The 24481-nt window shown below is 41.1% G+C and overlaps 1 protein-coding gene across 4 annotated transcripts in view; it reads left to right on the forward strand.

Moving 5' to 3' along the window:
• The window catches only part of LOC122552253 (breast cancer anti-estrogen resistance protein 3 homolog), a 42658-nt gene extending 21434 nt beyond the window's left edge, over positions 1-21224 (forward strand). For 2 of the 4 annotated variants that reach the window (XM_043694938.1, XM_043694940.1), the window contains exons 2-10: positions 5110-5238; positions 6634-7079; positions 8436-8533; positions 10097-10719; positions 12461-12576; positions 13391-13562; positions 15555-15666; positions 16600-16803; positions 19999-21224. In XM_043694938.1, the coding sequence (XP_043550873.1) occupies positions 5110-5238; positions 6634-7079; positions 8436-8533; positions 10097-10719; positions 12461-12576; positions 13391-13562; positions 15555-15666; positions 16600-16803; positions 19999-20171 (2073 nt within the window). In that variant the 3' untranslated portion in view covers positions 20172-21224. Of the gene's footprint in view, positions 1-3026; positions 3125-3189; positions 3214-5109; positions 5239-6633; positions 7080-8435; positions 8534-10096; positions 10720-12460; positions 12577-13390; positions 13563-15554; positions 15667-16599; positions 16804-19998 lie in introns of those variants that run through there. The other 2 variants (XM_043694939.1, XM_043694941.1) reach the window with 2 other exon arrangements.
• The last annotated feature ends 3257 nt before the right edge of the window (positions 21225-24481 follow it).

Genomic DNA, 24481 nt, shown 5'->3' on the forward strand with positions numbered 1-24481 from the left:
ACCAGTCCTTGTGGCACCTCACTGCTCACAGGCCTCCAGTATGAAAAGCAGCCCTCCACCACCAGCCTCTGTCTTCTACCTTTGAGCCAGTTCTGTATCCAAGTACTTAGTTCTCCCTGTATTCCATGTGATCTGTGTGTGTGTGTGTGTGTAGTGCAATGGTGATCACCTGTAATGTGACATGAACCCAAGGTCCCGGTTGAGGCCGTCCCTATCGGTACCCATAGGGACGGCCTCAACCGGGACCTTGGGTTCATGTCACATTACAGGTGATCACCATTGCACTACACACACACACACACACAGATCACATGGAATACAGGGAGAACTAAGTACTTGGATACAGAACTGGCTCAAAGGTAGAAGACAGAGGCTGGTGGTGGAGGGCTGCTTTTCATACTGGAGGCCTGTGAGCAGTGAGGTGCCACAAGGACTGGTCCGGGTCCACTGATAATCATCATTTATATAAATAATTTGGATGTGAGTATAGGAGGTATAGTTAGTAAGTTTGCAGATGACACCAAAATTGGAAGTGTAATGGACAATGAAGAAGGTTACCTCAGCGTACAATGGGATCTTGATCAGATGGGCCAAGAAGTGGCAGATGTGAGGTGCTGCATTTTGGAAAGGCAGATCAGGGCAGTACTTAATGGCAAGCTCCTGGGAAGTGTTACTGAATATTGAGACCTTGGAGTGCATGTTCATAGTTCCTTGAAAGTAGAGTCACAGATAGATAAGATAGTGACGGAGGAATTTGGTAAGCTTGCCTTTATTGATCAGTGCACTGAGATGAGGAGGAATTTCTTCTCTCAGAGGGTTATGGGACTTTGGAAATCCTTGTCAGAGAGATCTGGGGTCACCGTCCTTGTGTATATTTACGACTGAGATAGATTCTTAATCAATTGGGGAACACAGTGAAAATACAGAAAAATGGATGTGTGGAATGCAGGATGCCTATGATCATATTGAATGGCAGAGCAGGCTCAAGAAGCCAAAGCCTATTCCTGTTCCTATTTCCTATGGTCCAATGGACATAACCTCTCCATTCTGGAACATAATTGTGAATCTTTTGTATACTTTCCGTAATGCTTTTATATCTTTTTTAATAATGTAGAGAGCAGAATTACTCTGTGTAGTCTAACCAAGATTTTATACTACTGTAGTTTAATGTAGTTTCTCAGCTTTTCAATTATATCCCTTTAAAAATAAACTCCAGTACATATTATCTTGTGTTGAATCAGGTTGTGTGTCAGTTGAGCGTAGGATTGTACAGGCTTGTGCTGATTCAAATGGTTGAGAAACTTGGTATGCAGTTCACAACACAGTTAATATATAGTACATCCAACAATTAGAAAGGTAACTGAAGTGTTGGCCTTTATTCCACGGGGATTTGGACACAAGAAAATGGAAATTTTGCTACAGTTGTATTGATGTGAACTCACAGCCAGAGCACTGTGTGCATTTTGGTCTCTTTTAAGAAGGATGTAACTTGATTTGGAAATTGTACAGGAAAGGTTCATTCATATGCTTCCTGGAATGAAAGTGTTGTTAGCGGCTAAATAAATTGGGCCTACACTCTCTGGAGTTTAGAAGAATCAGAGGTAACGTTACTAAAACATATAAGATTCTGAAGGGGCATGACAAGGGAGACATTGAGAGGTTGTTTCCCTTGCCTGGGGTGTCTAGAATGTGGAGTCACAGGATAAAGGGACAATTATTTAGGAAAGGGGTGAGGAAAAATGTACTTACTCAGAGTGTTGAAATTCTCTACCCTACAGGACTGTGGGTGCTCTATTTGGTATATATTTGAAATTATTTTTTGGTCTACCAGGGTGAAAAAAGGGATATGGGAAAGTGAATGATAAAGTTGTGCTGAAGCAGAAAATCAGCCATCATTATATTAAATGTAATATTCGCTCCCCTTACTGGTAACACAGAGTGGCAGTAGTGTGTACTATCCAAGTGATGCACTGCAGCAACTCACCAATACTGCTTCAACAACACCTTTCAAACCCATGACCTTGATACCTAGAAGGGCAAAGGCAGCAGATGCATGGTAACACCACCATCTGCAAGTTACCCTCAAAGCTATACAGTGTCCTGACTTAGAACTATATTGCTAGTCCTTCACTGTCACTGTATTAAACTCCTGGAACTCTTTTCCTAACAACACTGTGGATGTACTTGCACCCAAGAACTGCAGCTCACCAACTACCTTCTCCATGGGGAACTGTCAACAAGTGTTGGCCAATACACTGAGATTTTTTTTAAAAACTGACCATTTAGCAGAAGTTGCGTACTAACGAAATAGCAGTAAGAGACAAGAACAACACCTGGGGGCAGGGGAGTGGGGTGGTGGGCGTGTGGGGGGGTGAAACAAATTCTAAGATTCACCATCTTCCACTAGGGTTGTCAACTCTTGGAAACTTTATTATATGACCTCCTCGATCCGAGCATCTTGCTGTTAAAACAGCCTTTTTAAAAATATACTTCCCTCTTATTTTTACAGGGACAGTGTTCAAAGAGAATGAAATGTATACACAATTGTTACTTTAATGGCCCTACTATGTTTGTTACTCCATGTACGTTGCTCATAGCAGTAATCTGAAGATTAGTGTCTTGTACCTGGAGACCTCAAGCCAATACTATCGGGCTGGCAACCCTGGATTGCACAGCTGTGAAAGAAGGTAAGTACACATCAGATAGTCTCACCAATTACAGGCCTGAATGATAAGCAATAAAGTTTCCCAGATTTGCTGTCAAGTGTGCAAAGGGTGGAGTAGTTCACTGGATTATTCCATATTTTGAAGGGGTGCTCTGCTTGTATTTGTCAATCCTCTCATGAATTCAGCAAACTCAAGAGAAACACATTAGGTCACTTTGTTTGATTTGCAGTCTTGTCAGAAAATGAGTGGCATTGTTATGTCATTGAGGTAGCACCTCCTTTGTCAGTTAGCCTTTATCCCCAGTTCTCTATAGAACTCTTGTACCTTTCAAGCAAATAGTTTCATCTAGAGGTGCAGCACCCTTGGGCTAAATTGAGGTGTTCTTTGCAACAGTGAACCAAAGTAAATGATTCTCTCTCATGAGTAATGGGTCAGAAGAGAAGCAATGAGCTGAAAAGGTAGGTTATGATATCAATAAAATAAAGAATAGCACTTCAGACTGAGATCTTATGTGGAAAATGTTTGGAATGTGGTTGATGAAGATACTGTAAGGTTTTATTCTGTTACAGGGAGGAGAGGTTATGACAAACTTGTACAAACCAGTAATAACGTGTTCAGTCCCACGTGCAGTCATGTGGAAAATGTAAATTTTTCTATATTAGAGAATTTTGTATGAATGGCTATTTAATTTTTGAATATCCTGTCGTTTCTTTTACAGTTGTTTGAGTCAGTGGTTATTTTATATTTTGTAAATGAATTTATTGCAGATGACTTGTTTGTCCACTTGCCAACTGTGCCTTGTCATATAAAGGAGTTATGTTGTCATTTTTGGGATGGTAGGGAGTTTCATCTGGAGGCTGCTGGCTGAGGACAGCCATGGAAATGTAGTATGCATAGGTTTCACTGACGCTATTGAGAATAGTGATGCAAATATTGCCTGTGTCATTGTCCTGTCATCCAGACTGCTGAGCATCAGATGGGGCTCCAGGGTTACTGATGGGGTATGTCATACTATTCTGTGCGAGAGACTGAATTTAGTTGAGAAAATGGCAAAGTCACACATGAGTCAGGTGGTTAAAACAAATACTGAATAAACACACCCTCTGTTGAGTGTTCTGTTGGTATTGTCTTGCACAAGACAATGTTTTGTTCTCCTTCAGTAATTTTAACAAAATGGTAGGCCTGAATATAAGTACCGGAAACTGTCTAATTACTATTTATAATTTAGCAGGGGTGCACTCCAAGGAGTCATTGTGTCTCAACAGCTTACTGAAGAACCAATGTATTTTACTGGAGTTTTACGTATAGGTTCTGAGATATAATTGTGTCCCTAAAAAGGGTGGTGTAGAATAAATATTAAATCTTTGCCTGATTCTATTTATTAGAGAGCCCTTCACATCCGTGGGATGTCCCAAATGGTTTACAATCAATGAAGCATGTTTTGAGGTATAGTTGGTGTTACAAAATAGCAAGCACAGCAACCAATTTATGCACAGTTGGATTCCACAAACAGTATAGACTTAGCAACCAGATAAGATGTTTTAGTGATATTGTTTGAGACATGAATACTGGCCAAGGCACGAGGATGATCATCCCTGCTCTTTTTCAATTAATTTCAAGGATTTCTGGGTTCGATTAAGGGGGCATTTGGGACTATGGTTTAACATCTCATTCAAATAATTGCACTTTTTACTAATGTAGTGCTCTGCCAGTCCTGCACTGGCAGTACAGCTGAAATTTTGTCCTCAAGACTCTAGCATTGGATTTTAACTCTTAACTTTCTGATTCATCAGTGAGAGACTGCTATCACAAAGCTACCTTTCGTTCAACACAATTCAATTGTAGTCAAAAAGTGTGGTACTGGAAACGCACAGCCGGGCAGAAAGCATCCGAGGAGCAGGAGAGTTGATGTTTTGAGCATAAGCCCTCCATCAGGCCTGATGAAGAGTTTATGCCCGAAATGTCAACTCTCCAGCTCCTCGGATGCTGCCTGACCTGCTGTGCTTTTTCAGCACCTCATGTTTTGACTCTGTTCTCCAGCATCTGCAGTCTTCACTTTCTCAACAATTCAATTGTATCAGGTTTTTGAACAGACCTCTCAAATATTCATTCTTATCTCTGTCTCTGCACCTTCTCTGATGCTGCGACACTGTGTTCTGCCACCATGATTTACTTTATATGTTACCAGCTGCCTGTATACCATGCAACACAATACTTTTCACTGTATTGTGGTACATGTGACAACAATAAATCAAACTTAAATTCAGGCAGCTGGGAATTTTTAATTTTATTTAAACAATTTGCCTCATTAATCTGTTCAAAGGTTGCATCGCTGGAGCAGGTCGGAATTGAACCCTGGCATCCTGGTTCGGGGTAGGGAGTCTACTGTGCGCAATAGTGTAAGAAACACTTGACACTAACCTAATTAATCTGTTCTTTTCAGTTAGTTACTGATCTACTCATAATGAGTTCGGAAAAAGATCCATTGATGAAGGAGCTGGAGGAGGAATTAAAACTGAGCACTGATGATCTTCGCAGCCATGCTTGGTTTCATGGTCCTATTCCACGGCAGGTTAGACATCTCTGGCCATTTCACTCTATAATCTGTAAACTGTGATGTTAAAGCTTCAGTGTTTCAATAATTGGCCAGCTGAAAAGTATTATTTGAAATAAAATATATTTGAAGGAAGATGGTCTTTTTTTTCCCCCCGTTTGTTCCAGAGAAAGGAACATTTGTTCACTCATTATTATCCTCCCATCTTTGGCATGGTACAAGTTAGTTGTGGAGTCACTCCTTCCACAGCCATGATCTCAGACTCAAAGATGGACTAGTAAGGCTCAAGTATGACACTTCAATTTTCCATATTGGTTAACCTGGTCCTGTCTCAGGGAATGTCCATTTAGTGATCTTTTATGAACAGCCTTGTGTTATGGTCCTCAACCTATTCAATCAACAACTTTTGTTTATAAAGTCTTCCTAAGACAAGAGAGAAAGCTTCAGAGCGATAACAAGGTGGCATATTCAGCCAAAGGAAGAACATATTACAACCACTTGAGTTGGGGTGAATTGGCTGTGTTTTTGTTGATCGCAGCAAAGTTTATTTTGTGTGTTCTTTTTAGCACAAGGTATAACTCTTTCAAGTTAAAATGTAGCTAGCTAATTTCTACTGTAGCAGTAAGGAGCCAATCACAAGATTATCTTAAGTTTAAAAAGTTAGTTTTATTAACTGCTTACACCTGAGGAAAATTAACAAAGACTCAGTGTTAAGTCTTTATACATACATGGATACATGTGTACAAAGTTGAAAGGGGATAGCGTCCAGTTGAAAGAAAAGATAAATGAACACACAGTTTCATGGTATTAAATTGGACAGTAAAATTAAAAATCAGTAGTTTGTGTTTCATATTATCAAGACAAAGGGGAAAATGACCTGAGAAATAGAAAAGGTGAGCAGGTTTTTAAGTACAGGGAGGGTAATCGAATAGCAATATTTGACAAGGGAATTCAATCACAACTTTGTAATAGGCTTCACGTGGTAGAGTTGACATCATTAGCCTGTTTGAGTTATCAGGGGATTGTAAATAGGAAGCATTCTGGAGTCAAAGTTTGGAGATCAGAGTAGAGGTCTGCTAGGAGATCCCATATGGGAGTTCCACTGTAAGGTTTTAATGCAGGTAGTGACCCAGTACCCACTTTCAGAACTTGTTATTCTGTTGATGCCACTCAGGAGTTTTGCAAGGAATCCCATTTAGCTAGCCTCCTTGACTGTTTCAGGGCAAGCAATATATCTAGTCCTTTTGCAGGATTAAGCAGGTATCATTTCATGTTGAAATGGGATAGCGGTCCAATACTGTGCCAAAATCCTGTGACTCAAAAGATAAAAAAATGTTCAAAAGGGCAAGAATTTGATTAGCAACAGTTGTTGTGTACTAGATGAACACTGATGTTCTCCTTTTAATAATGTAGGTAGCAGAGACACTAATGGAAAGGGATGGAGACTTCCTCATTCGAGAATCTCACTCCAGCCCTGGAGACTATGTGTTGAGCTGCATCTGGAAGCACGAGCCTCTCCATTTCAAGATCATTCGCGTGGTCCTCCGGCGTAAGGAGTCCTACACCCGTGTGCTCTTCCAGTTTGAACAGGAGAGATTTGATAACCTCCCAGCACTGGTGCGGTTTTACGTAGGAAACCGCAAGCCAATTTCAGAGGACAGTGGAGCGATAATCTTTCATCCAATAAATCGCATTGTCCCCTTGAGGTGCATTGAGGAAAAATACAGAGGAGCATCAGATCAAAGAAAACATGACCATGAAGTGACAACCAAAAACCCAGATCAGAATAAGAGATTCAGCTTAAATCTGTCTGAAGGAGTGTCTTTGGACCAGCTTACAACGGATGGAAATCTTTTAAGGTACTTAGTCTATGTACTACCAACCAGAGCTACAAACATGTACTTAGCTTTAATGGCTTAGTGCAAGGCTTAGAAGAAGCTATATAGATAAGAAGATTACAGATTCAATTCGTGATTTTTGTCATTGTTATGTCTGGACATGACTATTCCAGTGCTCTCCTGGGCAGCTGCTCATCTACCAACCCGCATAAACATCAGCTTTTCCAAAACTTTCCTGCCTGAATCACAAAGTTCCGTTTGTCAGTCCTGTGCTCATTGGTCTACACTGCCTGTTGCTCCGGCTACACCCAAATTTTAAAATTCCTATTCTTGGTTTTCAGAACCCTGTCTGGCCATGTCTCTCCAGATCTCTTTAACTTCTTCATGCCCCATTACATTCTGTGATCTCTATGCCACTTCAACTCTGTCTCTTCCAGTTTACCAACTTTAATCACTTCACTATTGGCAGCTGTGACTTCTGCAACTTAGGTATTGAGCTCTGGAACTCATTTTCCCCCCCCATCTCTCCTCCATATTATTAGTTTCTTCTTATAAGATGCTCCTTAAAGTCTGACTGTTTAATCAAGCTTTCAGTTACCTGTCCAAGTATGTCTTTATGTGGGTTGGTGCCTAGTTTTGTTTGTAAAACCTACTATGAAGTGCCTTGGATGTTGTATAATGTTAAAGGTCTTTTATAAGTACAGTTGTTGTTATTATCATTTTGCTGATTCCAGCAGGGACAGGGGTGGGGTATTCCTTGGCATTTCTGGATTAGGAAGAGAGAAATCCGCCAGTGAGCGTTGCCAAAATGTTGGGGGAGGAGAGCACTCAGTTTGGCTACTTCATGCTCCAGGCCTAGTTCATGACTCGCGGTCTATTCTAAACTCTATTACTACAGAGTTTGTTGAAATGTAGAGGTAAATTTAGTCATGTGAAACTATTGAAAACTCTTGCACAAGCAATATTTTCTACTTTACAATCGTGACTGCTCTCCATCAAAAGGACTACTTTGATTGTAAAACACGTTGGAAACATGAGATCATGGGAAGTGTGCTATAAATGCAAGTCTTACTTTAATTTACAATAGAATTTAGCATTCCACCTGATGGATTGACTAACATTACAGTATTATTAATAAGATGACATTCTTAGATACAGGTGGGGTGGGGGCGACCTAACAATCACTAACCATACCAATCCTGTAGGCAAAAGTGAGGACTGCAGATACTGAAAACCAGAGTTTAGATCAGAGTGGTGCTGGAAAAGCACAGCAGGTCAGGCAGCATCCGAGGATCAGGAAAATCGACGTTTCGGGCAAAAGCCCTTCATCAGGTATAGAGTACCAATCCTCATGTTCACTCATGTTTTTAATTGTAGGAATAAGGACAAGAGTGGCAGTCATCCAAATATTCTGGACTACGGGAATGATAAAAAGCCATTGCAGTCTGCCCAGTCTGACAGCTATCTTTCAGGAGGTGAGGCTGTTTTTAAACCTGGACTCTTGCATAACTTGTATATTCTCATTTTGACTGAATATTTCTCGCCTCACCTCAGATAAAATATTTTAACTGTAAGATAATTCTAGTCTGTCATATCTTCTATTCTGAACTCTATCCTCTTTCAACCGTGAATCAAATCATACCGGAATGAAGGGCGTTTATCTACAAACCTATTCTGTCTTTGTAAATTCTTTCTAATCAACTGGTTCTGATATGCTATGATACACCTCAGGAGCTGGCCCAGAGGTTCAGAACAGGCTCAAAGGATCGAATGGCTTCCTCCTGTTCTGAACATGTTATTAGTTTGAGTTATTTTTATATTGTCTATTCTCAACATCAAACCTGTTATCTTCCCAATCCAGTTTATAACTTTCATCTGAAAAATTTATGGTACCTCTGCTTAATATCTCAAGAAATTCATTGTGTCTCACACCTGCACACACACACCATGGGTGCTGGGGAAAAAAAAAAATAAGCACTACCGCACTTAGGTGGTAGTGTGGGGGTTAAAATAAAAAAACAAGAAGAAAAAAAAATATCTCAAGAAAGGGTGGCAACTCTGGTATTTTGCGCTGGAGGGTCAGCCAATCTTGTGTAATGACATCCAGTGAGACACCAATCCAGACATTTCTGACCAAGAAGGGCCACTGCTAAGTGGATAATGTGAGGAGAACAAGGGGATTAAAACATGACCACCAACCTTACTTAGTGCTGATCAAACAGGCAAAAGTAGATTTGATAGAGTTAAAGATCACACAACACCAGATTATAGTTTAACAGGTTTAATTGGAAACACTAGCTTTCGGAGCGATGCTCCTTCATCAGGTCATTGTGAGCACTCCGAAAGCTAGTGCTTCCAATTAAACCTGTTGGACTATAACCTGGTGTTGTGTGACGTTTAACTTTGTACACCCCAGTCCGACACTGGCATCTCCAAATCAGATTTGATAGAGGTATTCATAATTATAAATTGGCTTTGATAGAATAAAGAAGAAATTATTTCCAATGACAGAAGGATCAGCAGCCAGATGACACAGATTTGAGGTGATTGATTGTCAAAAAGAAGCAACATGAGAAAAGGTTATTTTTTAAATAGTGAGTTGCTGCGATATAGAAACCCTGCCTGAAATAGTAATGGAAACAGTTCAATAGTAAATTTCACAAGCTGATTTAATAAATATTGGAAGGGAAAGAAATTGCACGGGGAAAGAGCAATGGACTGACATCTCTTCAAAGTGCCAGTAAGCAGAGCTGAATGCATCATTCTATAAAAACCTTGCAGCCTTTCTCAGTCAGCATTTTGAAGGCTAAATTCAAGAAAAATGATTTCATGTGAGGAATTGTGGAGTAGACAAATCTGGTAAGTTGGGTCCAAGACAACCTAAACGTCTCCACATTGCCAGTTTACAGCAGCACAGGAGACCTGGTATTTGTCCACTTAATAGGAGGCCCACAAAAAGGGGAGAGGGGAGCAAATAACTGATATGGCCATCACTGAGTTGTTTTATTAAGTTAGATTATTGTCTTTGTGTGCAACAGGACCCAAGGATGTTATGCAAGCAAATGGATCATACAAATCAGTGCGTCCTTCATCACTAATGTATAGGACGGGGAGTGACCCACTAATCAACCCCAAAGTATTCCCAAAACGCTTTGGCTCTCAGAATAATATGGTGCTGAGAGGTTCTGATGGGCAGTTACACTGCAAGGCTCCCCCGAAGCCACTCCGAATTCCATCTGGCATGATCCCGGACACAGTACTGGATCCAGCCTTGGATGGAAGTGTCTATTGTGAGCTAGTGCCACATGTTCCTAAGGCTGGTCAGATTGAGACTCACGTGGAGAGGTTACGAAGCATGGAGCGACTGAAAAGCCGGATTCGCAGGACAGACACCGATTTTGGTCTGCTGGATTTAGATGCATATTCAGCTTCAATGAAGACCCACCATGAAGAAGCTAATGAAGATGATAATGGGGACTGGTCATTCATACAGCCTCAAATTGAGACCACAAGTTCATTTAAACTTGATACTTTTACTTCCATCTTGCTTCCCATTGACAACAAACCTCTCGATCCGTCTGTGCTTAAACGCCTCAAAGAAATATTTTCTGAAAATGATCCACAAACTACAGCACAACATATTCTGAAAGTGGACTGTGAGGTAACTTAGTGATTTAACCTGATTACATGTAAACCTATTCAGTACCTTAACACAGCAAGAATCTTCAGACTTATTGTTCATTATATCCTTGAATCAATTACTTAAGTAAGAGGTTGAATTATTTTTACAATTTTTTTTTTGGTCTGGAAATGAAGGGCTGAGGGTCTTGGAAATTGTTACGGGTTTTGATAGGCTAGATGAATGCAAGATGATTCCATTAGTCAAGGCGACCAAAAATATGGGATCATAAATATAAGACAGTCTGCCACAGATTTATTAGTGACTATGATATAGTGGCAATATCATTGGACTGGTGCTCTGGAGGCCCAAGCTCATGCTCTGGTGGCATAGAATTTAGATTAGATTAGATTACTTAGTGTGGAAACAGGCCTTTCGGCCCAACAAGTCCACACCGATCCTCCGAAGAGCAACCCACCCAGACCCATTCCCTTACACCTAACACTGAGCAATTTAGCATGGCCAATTCACCTAACCTGCACACATTTTTGGACTGTGGGAGGAAACTGGAGCACTCAGAGGAAACCCACGCAGACATGGAGAGAATGTCCACACAGATAGTCGCCCAAGGTGGGAATTGAACCCAGGTCTCTGGCGCTGTGAGGCAGCAGTGCTAACCACTGTGCCACCATGCTGCCACGTAAATTCAATTAATAACATGTATAATTGTATATCACAGTATTGTTGACCTTGACAACAATTAATGATTGTTGTGAAAACCAGTTTGGTTCTTAATGCCCTTTATGAAAAGAAATAGTCTTTCATTATCTGATCTGGCCTATACGTGATGACATACCCACAGCAATATTCTTGACTCTTAATTGTTCTCTGAAATGGCGAGGCAAACCACTCTGCTCAAGAGCAATTAGAAATGGTCAATAATTACTGGCCTTGCCAGTGATGCCCACATCCATGAAATAAAACCTATCCAGCAAGAGAAACCTCTTCACCTGGAAAGTGGTGAGAATGTTGAACTCATTAATAAAAAAATCAAAAGTAGAGGTAAATGTGGCTGTAGTGCGGATACATTTAAGGGGAAACTGTAAATACATACGAGGGAGATAGGAAAATTAGGGCATGTTGATAGGATGAGATCTTGAAGAGTGTGAGGAGGTTTGTGTGTAGCATTAACACCACATAGACCAGTTGGATTATATAGCCTGTTTCTGAGCGGCAGACTATGAATTCTATCAAATATGTAATACTTCATTGTCCATTTAGGTTAGATACATTTTATTTGGAGTCTTCAGTCTATGCCGGGGAAAAAGATCAGTCTGTTTTTTTGCAAAAGTACCCTGATCTCAAAGTATGGTCATGTGTATGAGAGATGGAGATAAAATGGTATTCTACAGTGATGCTCCCTCCCATGATTTTCACAGCTGACTTGCCTTCTTGATCACTGTACCAAAGTTTATGAATTAATTGGCACTTGTGTAAGGGAAGTGCATCCTGCAGAAACCGAGGCAGTCAACTATCCTACACGTGCTGTCAATTTGTCTTTCTAAGAGGCCTCATAGAATCTTTGAGGTAGCTCTCGGTGTCTACAAATTAGCCCCACAGGATGCAGTGCCTGCCTATAACCGCAGCTTCTACTTGTGAAGTTGCTAATAAAGTAAATAAATACCACTAGAATTAGAAGACGCCATTAAAACACTGAGTCCATGTCATCAAGGGAAACCGGTTGTTTTAACCGAAGGAAAATATTGACGTTTTGCTTTTGTAGGTTGCTCGGATCATCAACGTATCCTTGGAACAGAAGATGATGATGGGAGTGAGCTCAGGGCTGGATCTGATCACATTACCCCATGGGCATCAACTGAGAATGGACCTCCAGGAGAGGTAATACCCAGTAACGACAACAAATTGCTGACATACCTTTGATATTGAGACATTAGAAGGTCCCAGCCAATATCCATTCAGAACACTGTCCCCTGTTCATTTCTTCTAGAGGATTTCATATACTATGTTGGTTTGCCAAAAATGAAATGTCAAAAAAGAAAGATGCGCATGGTGTTGTCAGAAGTGACATCCCCTGCAAGACTGAGGGCGCAAAATTGCAAGATGCAATGGGACAAAATGAATGATGTCTCCAGACAGCCTAGCAGCTAGAAACAACATAACAAAGTGATTTATAGGAGTGTAATCAAACAATGTTTGATACAAAGCCACATATGGAGATATTAGGACAGATTATCAAAAGATTGGTCAAGGTAGAAACGTTGTTAAGGAAAGAGCTGGGACATGACAAGAAGGCCAAATCCAAAATGTACTCCCCTGTATTAATTTTGATGAATCTACAACTGTGAGCATTAGCCAGTGGATATTCTCAATTAGATTCCATAGAGCTTGCACATTACAGATGCATTGACCGTTACAATGGTGCTGAACTAAAATTAGTGTCCTTAGAGGGAGGCACCTATATTCATTGTGACTGATGTGGATCCAACCCAGTTTAGGAGGTAACTGCAACCATATTTTAACACAAAATGCTCGGGATTCTCAGCTGATCAGGTAGAGCCTGTAAAGATAGAAACAGAGTTCATGTTAGTGTGAAATTCAGATTGCATATTCATCATCGTTTGTCAGAATATGCTTGGCCACAAAAGTAGCTTAAGCCCCCTTTATTCCCTTTGTGTTGTTTTCCATTTTTCAGACATCATTTAATAGCCCTGGGCATTGCTGTGGACATTTTGGGCTGCACAGGAAGCGTTGGACAAAGATCTGCAGTCCTTCATAAAATTATCCAACTGGCTGTTGAGCTCAAAGACTCCATGGGAGACCTCTTCGGACTTTCAGCCATTATGAAAGCACTGGAGCTGCCCCAGGTATTTGGGTGGTATTCTCTGTCACCTCCTGATGTTTAGTTACTTGCTGTTCTTTCATATCTTTCCAAGTCTGCTTCTTGCCCTTCAGTTTGTATTTGTGAACCACTTGCAGGCTTTCTATTGAGATAAATGTTGAGATCAAAGTGAATAATACTTGAATCATGCAACACAAAAGACCATTTGCCCCATCCCATTTGTGCCAGCCCTTTTTAAGAGCTATCGAATCAGTCCCACACTCCTACTCCTTCCACACAGCCTTGCAAATTTTTCAACTCAGCCAATTTCCACATTATATCGAATCAAATCCCCCTCTGAGTACTTGAGAGAAGTCAGGCCAAGTTAATGCAACCTGTCCTCCTGATTTTGACTTTAAGCCCCAGTGCCATTGTGGTGATTCTGCTCTGCACTCAGCACAAGGTCGATATAACCGTGGGAGACGTGCTTTCAATTAATTGTACGTGGTTCTGACCAGAGTGTTATGTAGCTGATATCTAAATTTCTGCTCATGCATTCCATTTTTCCACTCGCTCCAGAGCGGATACGTATTCACTTAAAGAATTGGGAAGCTGTAATTTTGTTCCACTTTTAGCCTTTCCAGAGCTAACTTTCCCAAGAGAAAAAAGTATCTATCGACTACACTGCATCAATTTAAAGGGCAGGATTTGCGGCAGGACTCGCAGCAAACAATAATGTTTACAGATCTATTTAAAAGGAAAAAGAATCTCTATATATACTGCTGCAAACAGAACTCAACAACTCCTCTTGGTAATCTCTCCAGCAAATTGCAAGCAGTGGAGGATAGTTTTGCATGTATAATCAATCCTTCCAGCAGAGCAGACTCAAGATGTGATTGACAGGACTTTTGACAATCATCTCCATCTGGCTAGGACTTTTGCTGAACCACCATAGACAGCCCTCAGTAGCATTCCTTCCGACCACAATAGTAATGAGAAATAAATGTATGCACTGTTAAGCTCACAAAATAGGTGGGATTTCACCTTCATGGCAGTGGCAGAAGGGCAATTAATCAGCTGATTGACCCCAGGGAGGCTGTCCCCTTCCTGCCTCCTCAGGAGATAAGTTCTGGATATGAAGACCCATGGTCCTGTCCGGTCCTGTCCAGTCCTGCCACAACGAAAGACCCTTAAGTAACCAGTTCAGGGCCTCACCCAGTGTCTGAACAGTGTTCCTGGTGGTCTTCCCAACTGGTGAAAGAAGGCAACCTGCTCGAATGTGGGACCTTTACCTGCTCCAAGTTAGGGGTAACTGGGACACAGCTGGAGGGACTACCTTTCTCCCCACTGTTGCCAAAAGTCAATATTTCTTGCCACTCCAGGACTTCTGTACCTGTGACTCTGAAGTGTTGTTGCTATTCAGGCTTCTGCTTGAACAAAACCTTCAGGAAGGGTGGGACTTGACTATCCCATGAATTGTCTGATTGGCATTTGCTGGTGTCCTTTTGCTTAAAATTCATTCACGGGATGAAGGCGTCACTATTTATTGCCGATTCAGTGTCAACCACATGGCTGTGAGCATGGAATCACATAGGCCAGACCAGGTAAGGATGGCAGTTTCATTAGTGAAAAGGACTTTCAGGAACAAGATAGGTTTTTCCAATAATGGTTTCTTGCAATTCCAGATTTTTATTGGATTCAAATTCCACCATCTACACTAGTGGGATTTGAACCCAGAATATTACCTGGATTAACAGTGCAGCGATAATACCATTAGTTCATTGTCACACTCTTAAAGATGGGCTCCGGCCCGAAATGTCAATTCTCTTGGATGTTGCTGTGCTTTTAAGGGGAGTGCTGTATTGTTCTATGTTCTATGTTTTCCAGCAACACACACTCTCGGCTCTTCACTCTTAAAGATTCCTATCCATGCACTTTAACTGAAAGAAATTAAAATCCCAATCTGAGAGTGATTAAAGAGACTGGCGGTGAATTTGAACAACAGCACAACTAACAGTGTTTTTCCTTCTCCTGTCAGATTGTGCGTCTTGAGCATACGTGGAGGACTCTGCGCCGGAATCATACTGCTTCTGCTATCAAATTTGAGAAGGAGCTCAAACCCTTTGCTAAATCCTTGAATGAGGGAAAAGGCAGGTATTCTGAGCCTGAGCAGAGTCACCCAGATGATGCAGAGCTTTAACCAAGCTAGTAGGCCAGGAATATATTCGCATTTCAAAACTGAAAATGCATCCAAAAAAAAACAATCAAAATTAGAAACATAAGCAGAAATTGCTGGAGAAACTCAGCATTTGTGGAGAGAAAGCAGAGTTAACATTTTGGGTCCAGTGAGCCTTCTTCAGAACAAGAATAGGATTCCTTTTTCAAAATTAACTCCAGCTGATTGGTCTCAGTGTATTTCAGTAATTATACAGATTTGGAGATACTCCTAAACTTCCCTGCAAACAAAAGGACTGGGCTGTGCCTTTGAAAGCTGAGAATAGATGACAGAGTCTCATTATCAGCTAGTTAGAACCTATCAGTCAGGATCATAGGTGTAAATTACATCTACCTGCATATAGTAAACTCATTATTTGATAGTCTAAATACTTTCAGAGTCTGTGGCTAATTTATGTATAATTTACACAGGCCAAACTAGTCTAGTTGGCATGATGCTCCACAGAAGCCTTCTCCCACTATACTTCAACTCTGTGTCTTTCTCCCTCATGTACTTAGCTAACTTAAAAACAGAAAATGCTGGCACCATCGGAGAGAAATAAACAGAGATAATGCTTGAATCCAAGAATATTAAATATGGAGGTTCTAACCAAAAACCAGCTTCCTTGCCAAACCTATTGTTCAACTAATATATTTATTACAGAATATCATTCCTATATTGTTTGAAGGAGGAGTTTGCTATGCATAAATTAGTTATGTTTTCTACATTACAACAGGGGCTGTATCTCACAAGTATTTCAGCAGTTGTGAAATGCAGGTTGTGATAGGCACTATACATATGCCAAATCTTTTTCAATGCATTGTATGTATATGAATTTCTATCTTTGTGTCTTTTTTTCTAAATGCAGTCGAGCTCGCTCTACAAAATATCACTGTTCCGCACATTCTGCCCATCATTACTCTAATGGAGCGCCAGTCGGTGTCTGATGTCATGGAAGCATGGGATGATATAGATCAGAGCTGCACAATGCTGTTTAAGACATTGGAAGCAGCTCGTAATGTGACATTGAATGCTGCAATATTTAGAGCCAATGCAGAGGCCAAACTGAAGGGTAAGCTTCTCACAATACAGCATTTAATCCAACAGTCATCAAATTCAATGCTTCTTACCAATGCTTCAAACTCTGTGGCAATTTATCAAACATCATGACTCAGTAGATAGCTCTTGGTTAGAAGATTATAAGTTAAAGCCCAACTCCAAAGACCTGTGAAACCAATGACGTGCAGTGTTTTGTGAGTGCTGCACTGTTGGAGATGCCATCTTTTGGATGAAATTTTGAGGTCTTATCTTGCCTCACAGGAGACCCAAGATATCCTAAGGCAATATTTTGCGCAAGAGCTAGTTTACCCTCAACCAAGATCACTAAAACAGATTTACTAGTGTTTTTTAAAATTGTTCTCAGGATATGGGTGTCGCTGACTAGACTGGCATTTACTGCCCATCCCTTATATCCTTTGAATTGAGTGGCTTGTGAAGCCATTTCAGGGGACACTTAAGAGTCAGCTCCATTTAGTGGGTCTGGAGTAATATGTAGGTCACACCAAGTAAGGATGACAGATTTCTTTCCGCAGATGACATTGAATCAGATTGATTTTTACTATAATGGCACGGTGACTCTGTGGTTTGCATTGCTACCTCACAGTGCCAAGGACCCAGGTTCAATTCCAACCTCGGGTGACTGTCTGTGTGGAGTTTACACATTCTGTCTGTTTGTGTGGATTTCCTCTGGGTGCTCTGATTTCCTCCCACAATCCAAAGATGTGCAGGTTAGGTTAATTGGCCAAGCTAAATTGCCCATAGTGTTCAGGGATGTGTAAGTTAGATGCATTAGTCAGGGGAATGGGTCTGGGTGGGACACTCTTCAGATTTGTTGGGCTAAATGGCCTGTTTCCACATTGTAGGGAGTCTGTGATCTATGATAGCTAGTAATGATCATATAAACATCATTAGACTGACTTTTAATTCCATATTTATAAATTGAGTTCAGACTTCAGCATCTGCCATGGTAGGATTTATTCTGGGACTCCAGATAACAACAATACCACTACGTCATCACCTTCCTTTGCTGTCTGTAAATTGTCAGTGTTTCCTGCCTTACAACTTCAAAAGTAGTCCATTGGTTGTAAAGTGCTTTGGGACAACTCGATGTAGCAAATTTTAAAAAAAATGTAAATACAGGGAGACACATTGTGTAGGGAGTAATTGTGATTATTCAAGGTGGACTGGGAAAGGAGGTGCTTATAATGCAGGGTCAGGTTGTGCTGCCCCTACATTGACCCTACCAATCCAGCAATATTCCATAAATGTAGTGTCAGCAGATCTGCCACAAGCACCAGCCCAGCTTCAGATAATCTGGAAAACAAGCAAATTGGAGATCACTGTTCACATTCGAAGCAACATATCAGATGAAAACCTGACACCATATTCTGGTTCCTTGTAAACATCAAATTAATTTTAAATTGGGTCATCTGAACTAAGACTACTGGTTGGGTTTCAGTGGGTGGATCATATGGATTAGACTTTATGCTGGACAGACTTGAAATCTGCTTCACCACAACAATTTGCATTTTAATAGAACCTCCTACTGATGTACACAATATTCTAAGGTAATTTACAGAGGATTTATCAAATGATAAGGAATCCCAGAAAGAGATAGGGCACATACCACGGGCTTGTCAAACAGATAGATTTTAAAGGAGGAGAGAAGGCAGGGAGGAATAGGAAGGAGTTCCAGAGAATGAGGGCCTTGGGAATGGATGCACAGCTTGGAAAGATCGGGGAAATTTTAAAAACATGTAGAAATGCAAAGAACCAGAATTGGAGGAATACAAAGGTTTTAAAGTTTGGAATGGCTGGCGTTTAGTTTATTTGTTTAGATAATATTCACGTTGGATGAAAAATACTTGTCTGACTTTAGCCTCTTGATGTACCAATACCCACTGGGATGTATCCTTCCATGTCTTAAGAGTTGTGTATGGTTACTAGCAGCCAGACATTACAATGCATCCTCTGTCTATTTTTTTCCTATAATCCTTGTCAAGCCAATCTCCCATAATCATTCAGTGCCTTAACGATACAATACAGGAAGTGGAAGTGTCACGCTGGGTCAATAGGTTGCATTCCTGCGAGGGTGGGACCAAAGGAAAATTTTCTGGGCTTTGCAGCAGGAGCTGTGATTACATTCTAACACTCTGGACCTCTCTTCGAGAACTTGCAAATTCTTGCTCTGTTTATTCGGTGTAGACTGAAGTAACATAGCCACATCTGTTTTGTAAATATAGAAACACATTGATAATTACAGACCAAGCCAGAAATATCAAATTAAAATTATCTAACAGTGACCGTCTTTGGGCTGACCAATTTTAGCTGTTCCCTATTTCTTAAAATTTGTCTGATTTTATGTCACGGACCTGTACATCTGCCATTATTGAAGCAAGGCCTCATCAATGAATGTCAGCAAGCTACATGACTACATGGTGCATCATATTTAACATAATAAAAGCTGAGGTTGATGGAAGTGTGAAATAAAAGTCCTGTACATTTCACACATGCACTTCCAATAGAGGCCACTGAGAGGTGAACAAGAGCAGAAAATGTTGGCTCCTACCTCCTCTGCTGTTCTTGTGTGAGTAGCAGAATGTCGATTTGCCTTCTTCCTAACTCTGGGACAGTCTTCCTAAACCTCTTTTTGCTTTGTTACCTCTACCCTTCTGCCCCACACTTTCAAAGCCTGTCCCATGAACTCTACTTTTAATCAAAGCCACAGACTCCTCTCTGAAGTGTTTATCATTTCCATAAAGATGCCATATCAACAGTGATTACAATTTGCATTTATATACTGCCTTTAAAGTAGCAAAACATCAGGCAATTTATATAAGCATTAAGCAAGATTGGACATCAAGCTGCATAAGAATATAGTCAGACCATTGGCCAAAAGCTTAATGAAATTGACAGGTTTTAAGAATCTTAAAAGAGGAGAGAGATTTGGACAGACAGAAGAGTTTCTGGAATGAATTCCAGACTTAGACAACTGAAGACATGGTCACAAAGACAGGAGTGAGGAAAACTGGCAATGCGCAAGAGGCAAGAATTGGACAGTTGCAGAGACCACAAAGAGTTATAGAACTGGAAGAGATTATAGAGAGGTGATTTAGTCCAGTGACTGAATTGAGTATTGCAATTTCCCTAACAGATATAACATTTCATTTAAACACATGAAGGAATTAATGTTAATCTTTCTTTCCAGATTTTCACGCCAATGAAGAATTGTTAGAGGCTTTCAAGACTGAATTTGCTTTGAGATTGTTCTGGGGCAGCAGTGTAACTGATGTTAGTCAGACTGAGAGATATGAAAAATTTGATAAAATCCTGAGTGCATTGTCACGGAAACTGGAACCTCTGGGACCATCCGAAATATAGATCAGAATTGTGGACCCTTGTAAAGTGCCCAGGATATAAGCAGGTAACTGTTGATGGTCCTCATAAAGTTACTGAACAAAATGAAAACATCAAGTGTGGATCCAATATCACATGTAGGAGATGTTCTCATCTTCAATTCATTCATCTCCTTCCTCAATTAGCTAATATTACTTTGTAACCATGAAAACCTTCCTTCTTTGATTGCATCTGCAAACTCTATAATCTCCACAACCTGGAAGGACAGGACTGATGGGCAAATAGAAAGAACATTGCGTTCAGGTATCGTCCCAGATCAAACGCGATCCTGACTCATATATGTATGACCATTTGAACATTGTTGCAGGGTCAAGATTTTGGAACTCCTGCCTAATAGCAACATATGAATGAAGTCACTGTATCAATGGCAGCGGGTCAAGATGATAATTCACAATCAACCTCTCGAGCAACTGCAGATTTACTGTAAATATCCACTTTACCAACAATGTCCACATTTCAAGAGTTTTTTTTTAAAATGTTCGTTAAGTTTTCCATGTACAATGCTTCCTGCAGAGAGATTGGTGTTGCTATAATGACTCTTTCTAGTGGGTGAAAAGAATCCCTCATAATGTGTTGGTAAAATTAAGTACAAAACAAAAAATTCTCGTTTTGTATTTGCAGAACCTGAGCAGAGGAGGTCATCACCTGCTTTAGCTAACTTGGAACAACAAACTATTCTGGGTTAGATAAAATAAGTGGGACATAATGGGCAGCCAATGACAGCAAACATTTCACACCTGAATATAATTGGTAACACTGCAGCTATGTCAGGTCAAGATATTGAACATGATGGAGCCACGTTTCTCCTGATGTCCTCACACCATACTGTCAAGATTTCTGCTTCGCTTCACACTTTCCATAATCTAATGATAGCTCAGCAAAATGCTTTGTAAATATCAACAGCTTCTAAAATATGCTGCAGGCCTTGGGAGCTGATAGAAGGTCAAAAGACCAGTGGACAGTTTGTCTCTGACTTAATCAGACTTTGGTCTCTCATTAAATATATTTGCAGATTCACTGTGTGTTAACTGTCTGCATTTATTACAACTTACAAGAATTCTTGTAAGTCAAGACTGGTACCAGTCTGGTGCTGTTATTAGGTGGTATGACTTTCAGTAATAAAACGTATATTTTTGGGACAAATTTGACTTAAGCCATCTTCACATAACTTCTGGGATTTGATGTGTCCTCCATTGGTTATTAAGAGATGCTTTCATTGCTATAAATCTCAAGGTACTTGATAAAAACTTAGACAGTACATTTGGATCGGCTCGGGCTTGGAGGGATAAAGGGCCTGTTCCTGGGCTGTAAATTTTCTTTGTTCTTTGTAAAATAAGCATTAAATTCATAAAAATAAATCACAGGCTTAAATGAAAGTAATTGATGCATTGGGAAACCTTCCAGTCTTTTCATAGCTAGAACTATTTAATAGGTCCTGATGCAAATGCTAGTTAAACTATTGTACTCACGTGGATTCTAGGAACATGAACAAAATACACCCATAGCCTCCAGGTTCTGAAGTTGACAAGGGAGGATCAAGGGGGTGGGGGGGCGAGCAGCAGAGAAGGTAGAACATATAGGACAAGTCCTGTAGAGGCCTGAAAGACGTAGGCCATAGTGAGAAATCGGGAAAAAAATACATAAGAACTTGGGCAAGGCATTTCTCACTGTCAGGAGCAATTCACTTTGTTTTCAAACAGAGTTTCAGGCATGGAAGCAAAATTCTTGTTTGGTGGTGGTGAGATGCCGATTAATGAGGCTGACAAGCTATAATCTCTATTAACCGCAAATCTTGCCTCTAAACATGCAGCTTCCTATCTTCACACCATCCACGAGGAAACTGGACATGGATAATTCATGACATGGATAATTCATGACATGAAAGTCAGTGCGGGTCCCTAGTTACTCCAGCTCACGCTTCCTCCTCTGTGTTGCCAATGGACAACCTGACTACAATGTCTTAGGGCATATTCCAGCTTCAAGCACCTGATATCCATGGATACTAGCATCCAACACCTGCTCACTTCTTAAACTCATGGACGTTTCCAATCCTGCACTTTAAAGCTGCACCAGCAGCTAGCACTGAAAAGCTGCTGCGAGGACACTTTGTGCACAGGGCCAGGAACCCAGCTCTCAGAATTATCAGGTTGCAACTCAGGGATGTTCTCTTGCCCTTTTAGACCTCGCTTGACAATATTCAGGTTTGGGCTGACAAGTGGCAAGTAACATTTGTGCCACACAAAAGACAGACAATAACAAACACTCTAATTACCGCCCCTTGACATCCAATGATGTTATCTTCACTGAATCCCCTATTATTGACAGCCTGAGGTTGACCAGAATTCAAACGGACTTGCTACGTAAACACAGAAGCCTCAACACCGAGTCGGAGACTAGGAATACTACTTCAAACTCCCTAAAGCCTGTCCATCACCTGTAAGGTACAAGTCAGGAGTGTGATGGAATACTCCCCACTTGCCTGGATGGGTCCAGATCCAAGAGGCTTGACACCAACCAGAACAAAGTAGCCCACTTAATTGGCACACATCCCCAAGCATCCACTCCTTCCACCACCGATATTCATTAGCAGTAGTGTGTACTCTTTACAAGCTGCACAGCAAAAATTTGCCGAAGATCTTCACACAGAACCTTCAAATCCCCAGCCACTCTTTGTAGAAGGACAAGTGCAGCAGATATATGGAAACACCAACACCTGCAAGTTTTCCTCGGAGCCACTCACTGTCCTGATTTGGGAACATAATCATCGTTCCTTCACCTGGGTCAAACCCTGAATTCCCTGCCTAAGGACATTGTGGGTCATCCTACAGTATATGAACCGCAGCGGTTCAAAAAGGCAGCTCACCCCCACCTTCTCAAGGACAATCAGGGACAAGCAATAAATACTGGCCCCGGCTGTAATACCATGAGTGAATTTAAAAAAAAAACTCACTTTGAGCTCATCTGGATGCTTACTATATCCCTGTCTTGCCTTGTTTATCAGTGCTTTGCCCTTCAGCCAGACCTGCCACATTCATGTTATTTCTGTCTTGTTGTATAATGCAAACACAAATCCAGGATTCTTGTCATGATTGTCAACAGTCCTTACTCAAATCAAGGAGGTCAGCCTTCAGAGGTTCCCAGGATAGTAAGTCCAGGGCAGTCTCCAATATCAATGCAGAAGCTTGGACATGGCCAGTTGGCCACTTGATGCAGTCAGGCTCAGGATTCTCTCCTCAAGGGGGCTCTTTCTATTCTATTATGTGCTATTTTCTGCTGGAATGAGAGAAACGGAGCGATTGAGTGAGTTGAAAGCAGGTGGCACAGCTGTTTGTCTGGTGCAGGTGACGGATAGGGATGAATTGTCCCGTGCCAATGAGTGTACAGTGCAGAAGGCATGCAAGGTCAGTGGCAACAAGAATTAGGGTGGGTGAGAGCAAGTGAGGGTAGCCGTTGCATGCAAATGTGAGGATTGCAGAACATGAACCTTGGTTGCAGTGATAGAGAGTTTGTGGTAGCAGAGAGGAGTGGTGGTACTTACCCTGGAGCTGTGGGAAGGTAATTCAACACTGCTGGGCATTCCTTGAGACAAGTTGCTTTCAACCAGTGTACTGTGAAGTTTACTACACAGTAAATGAAAATCAATGTAAAACATTGTTTGACCTTAAACAATATATTGCTAAACCAAAATTACAGCTCATGAAAATTAATCAAATCAAAAGTGTGATATTGGTTGTTTGATTCTAAAATGTGAACATTCTAAACGCATGTGGCCAAAGGGCAAAATTGAGATGATGTGGAAAGGAAAGTGAGCATGCCCGTGGAATTGTTTGTGACATCAAACTGTGCCACATTACGAAAAAGGTCAGGGACCACTGCTATGGATGGCAGAGACCCCCGTACTGAGCCAGTAGCAACCTTGGCCCAGGCTGCCAGAATCTGGTGTCATGGCTTCCACTGCTGGTCCTGGGGTAAGAGGATAGTGCTTCTCTGCACCACCCCACCCACCAGATCCCTAGCCACAAAGCGAGGTGCCAACATCCCCTGCTCTGCCATGTCTGGGGAAAATAACAGTCACCGTGCATGGCAACTTCAGATTGACAGCGTTTGTCCAGGTGCACAATGACCTTTGAATGATTTTGACCTAATCCTGAATATGGCAGCAGTGGCAAGTTCTTCTGGATACCGCAAGTAGCAGGATCCAGCCAGCATCAGATGAAAAGGATGCTTGAGGAGCATGTCGGTAGTTAATGAGCTGGGTCTGGGATGATATGGCA

This window comes from Chiloscyllium plagiosum, chromosome 8 (assembly GCF_004010195.1).
Source record: "Chiloscyllium plagiosum isolate BGI_BamShark_2017 chromosome 8, ASM401019v2, whole genome shotgun sequence".
NCBI classification, from domain to species: Eukaryota; Metazoa; Chordata; class Chondrichthyes; order Orectolobiformes; family Hemiscylliidae; genus Chiloscyllium; species Chiloscyllium plagiosum.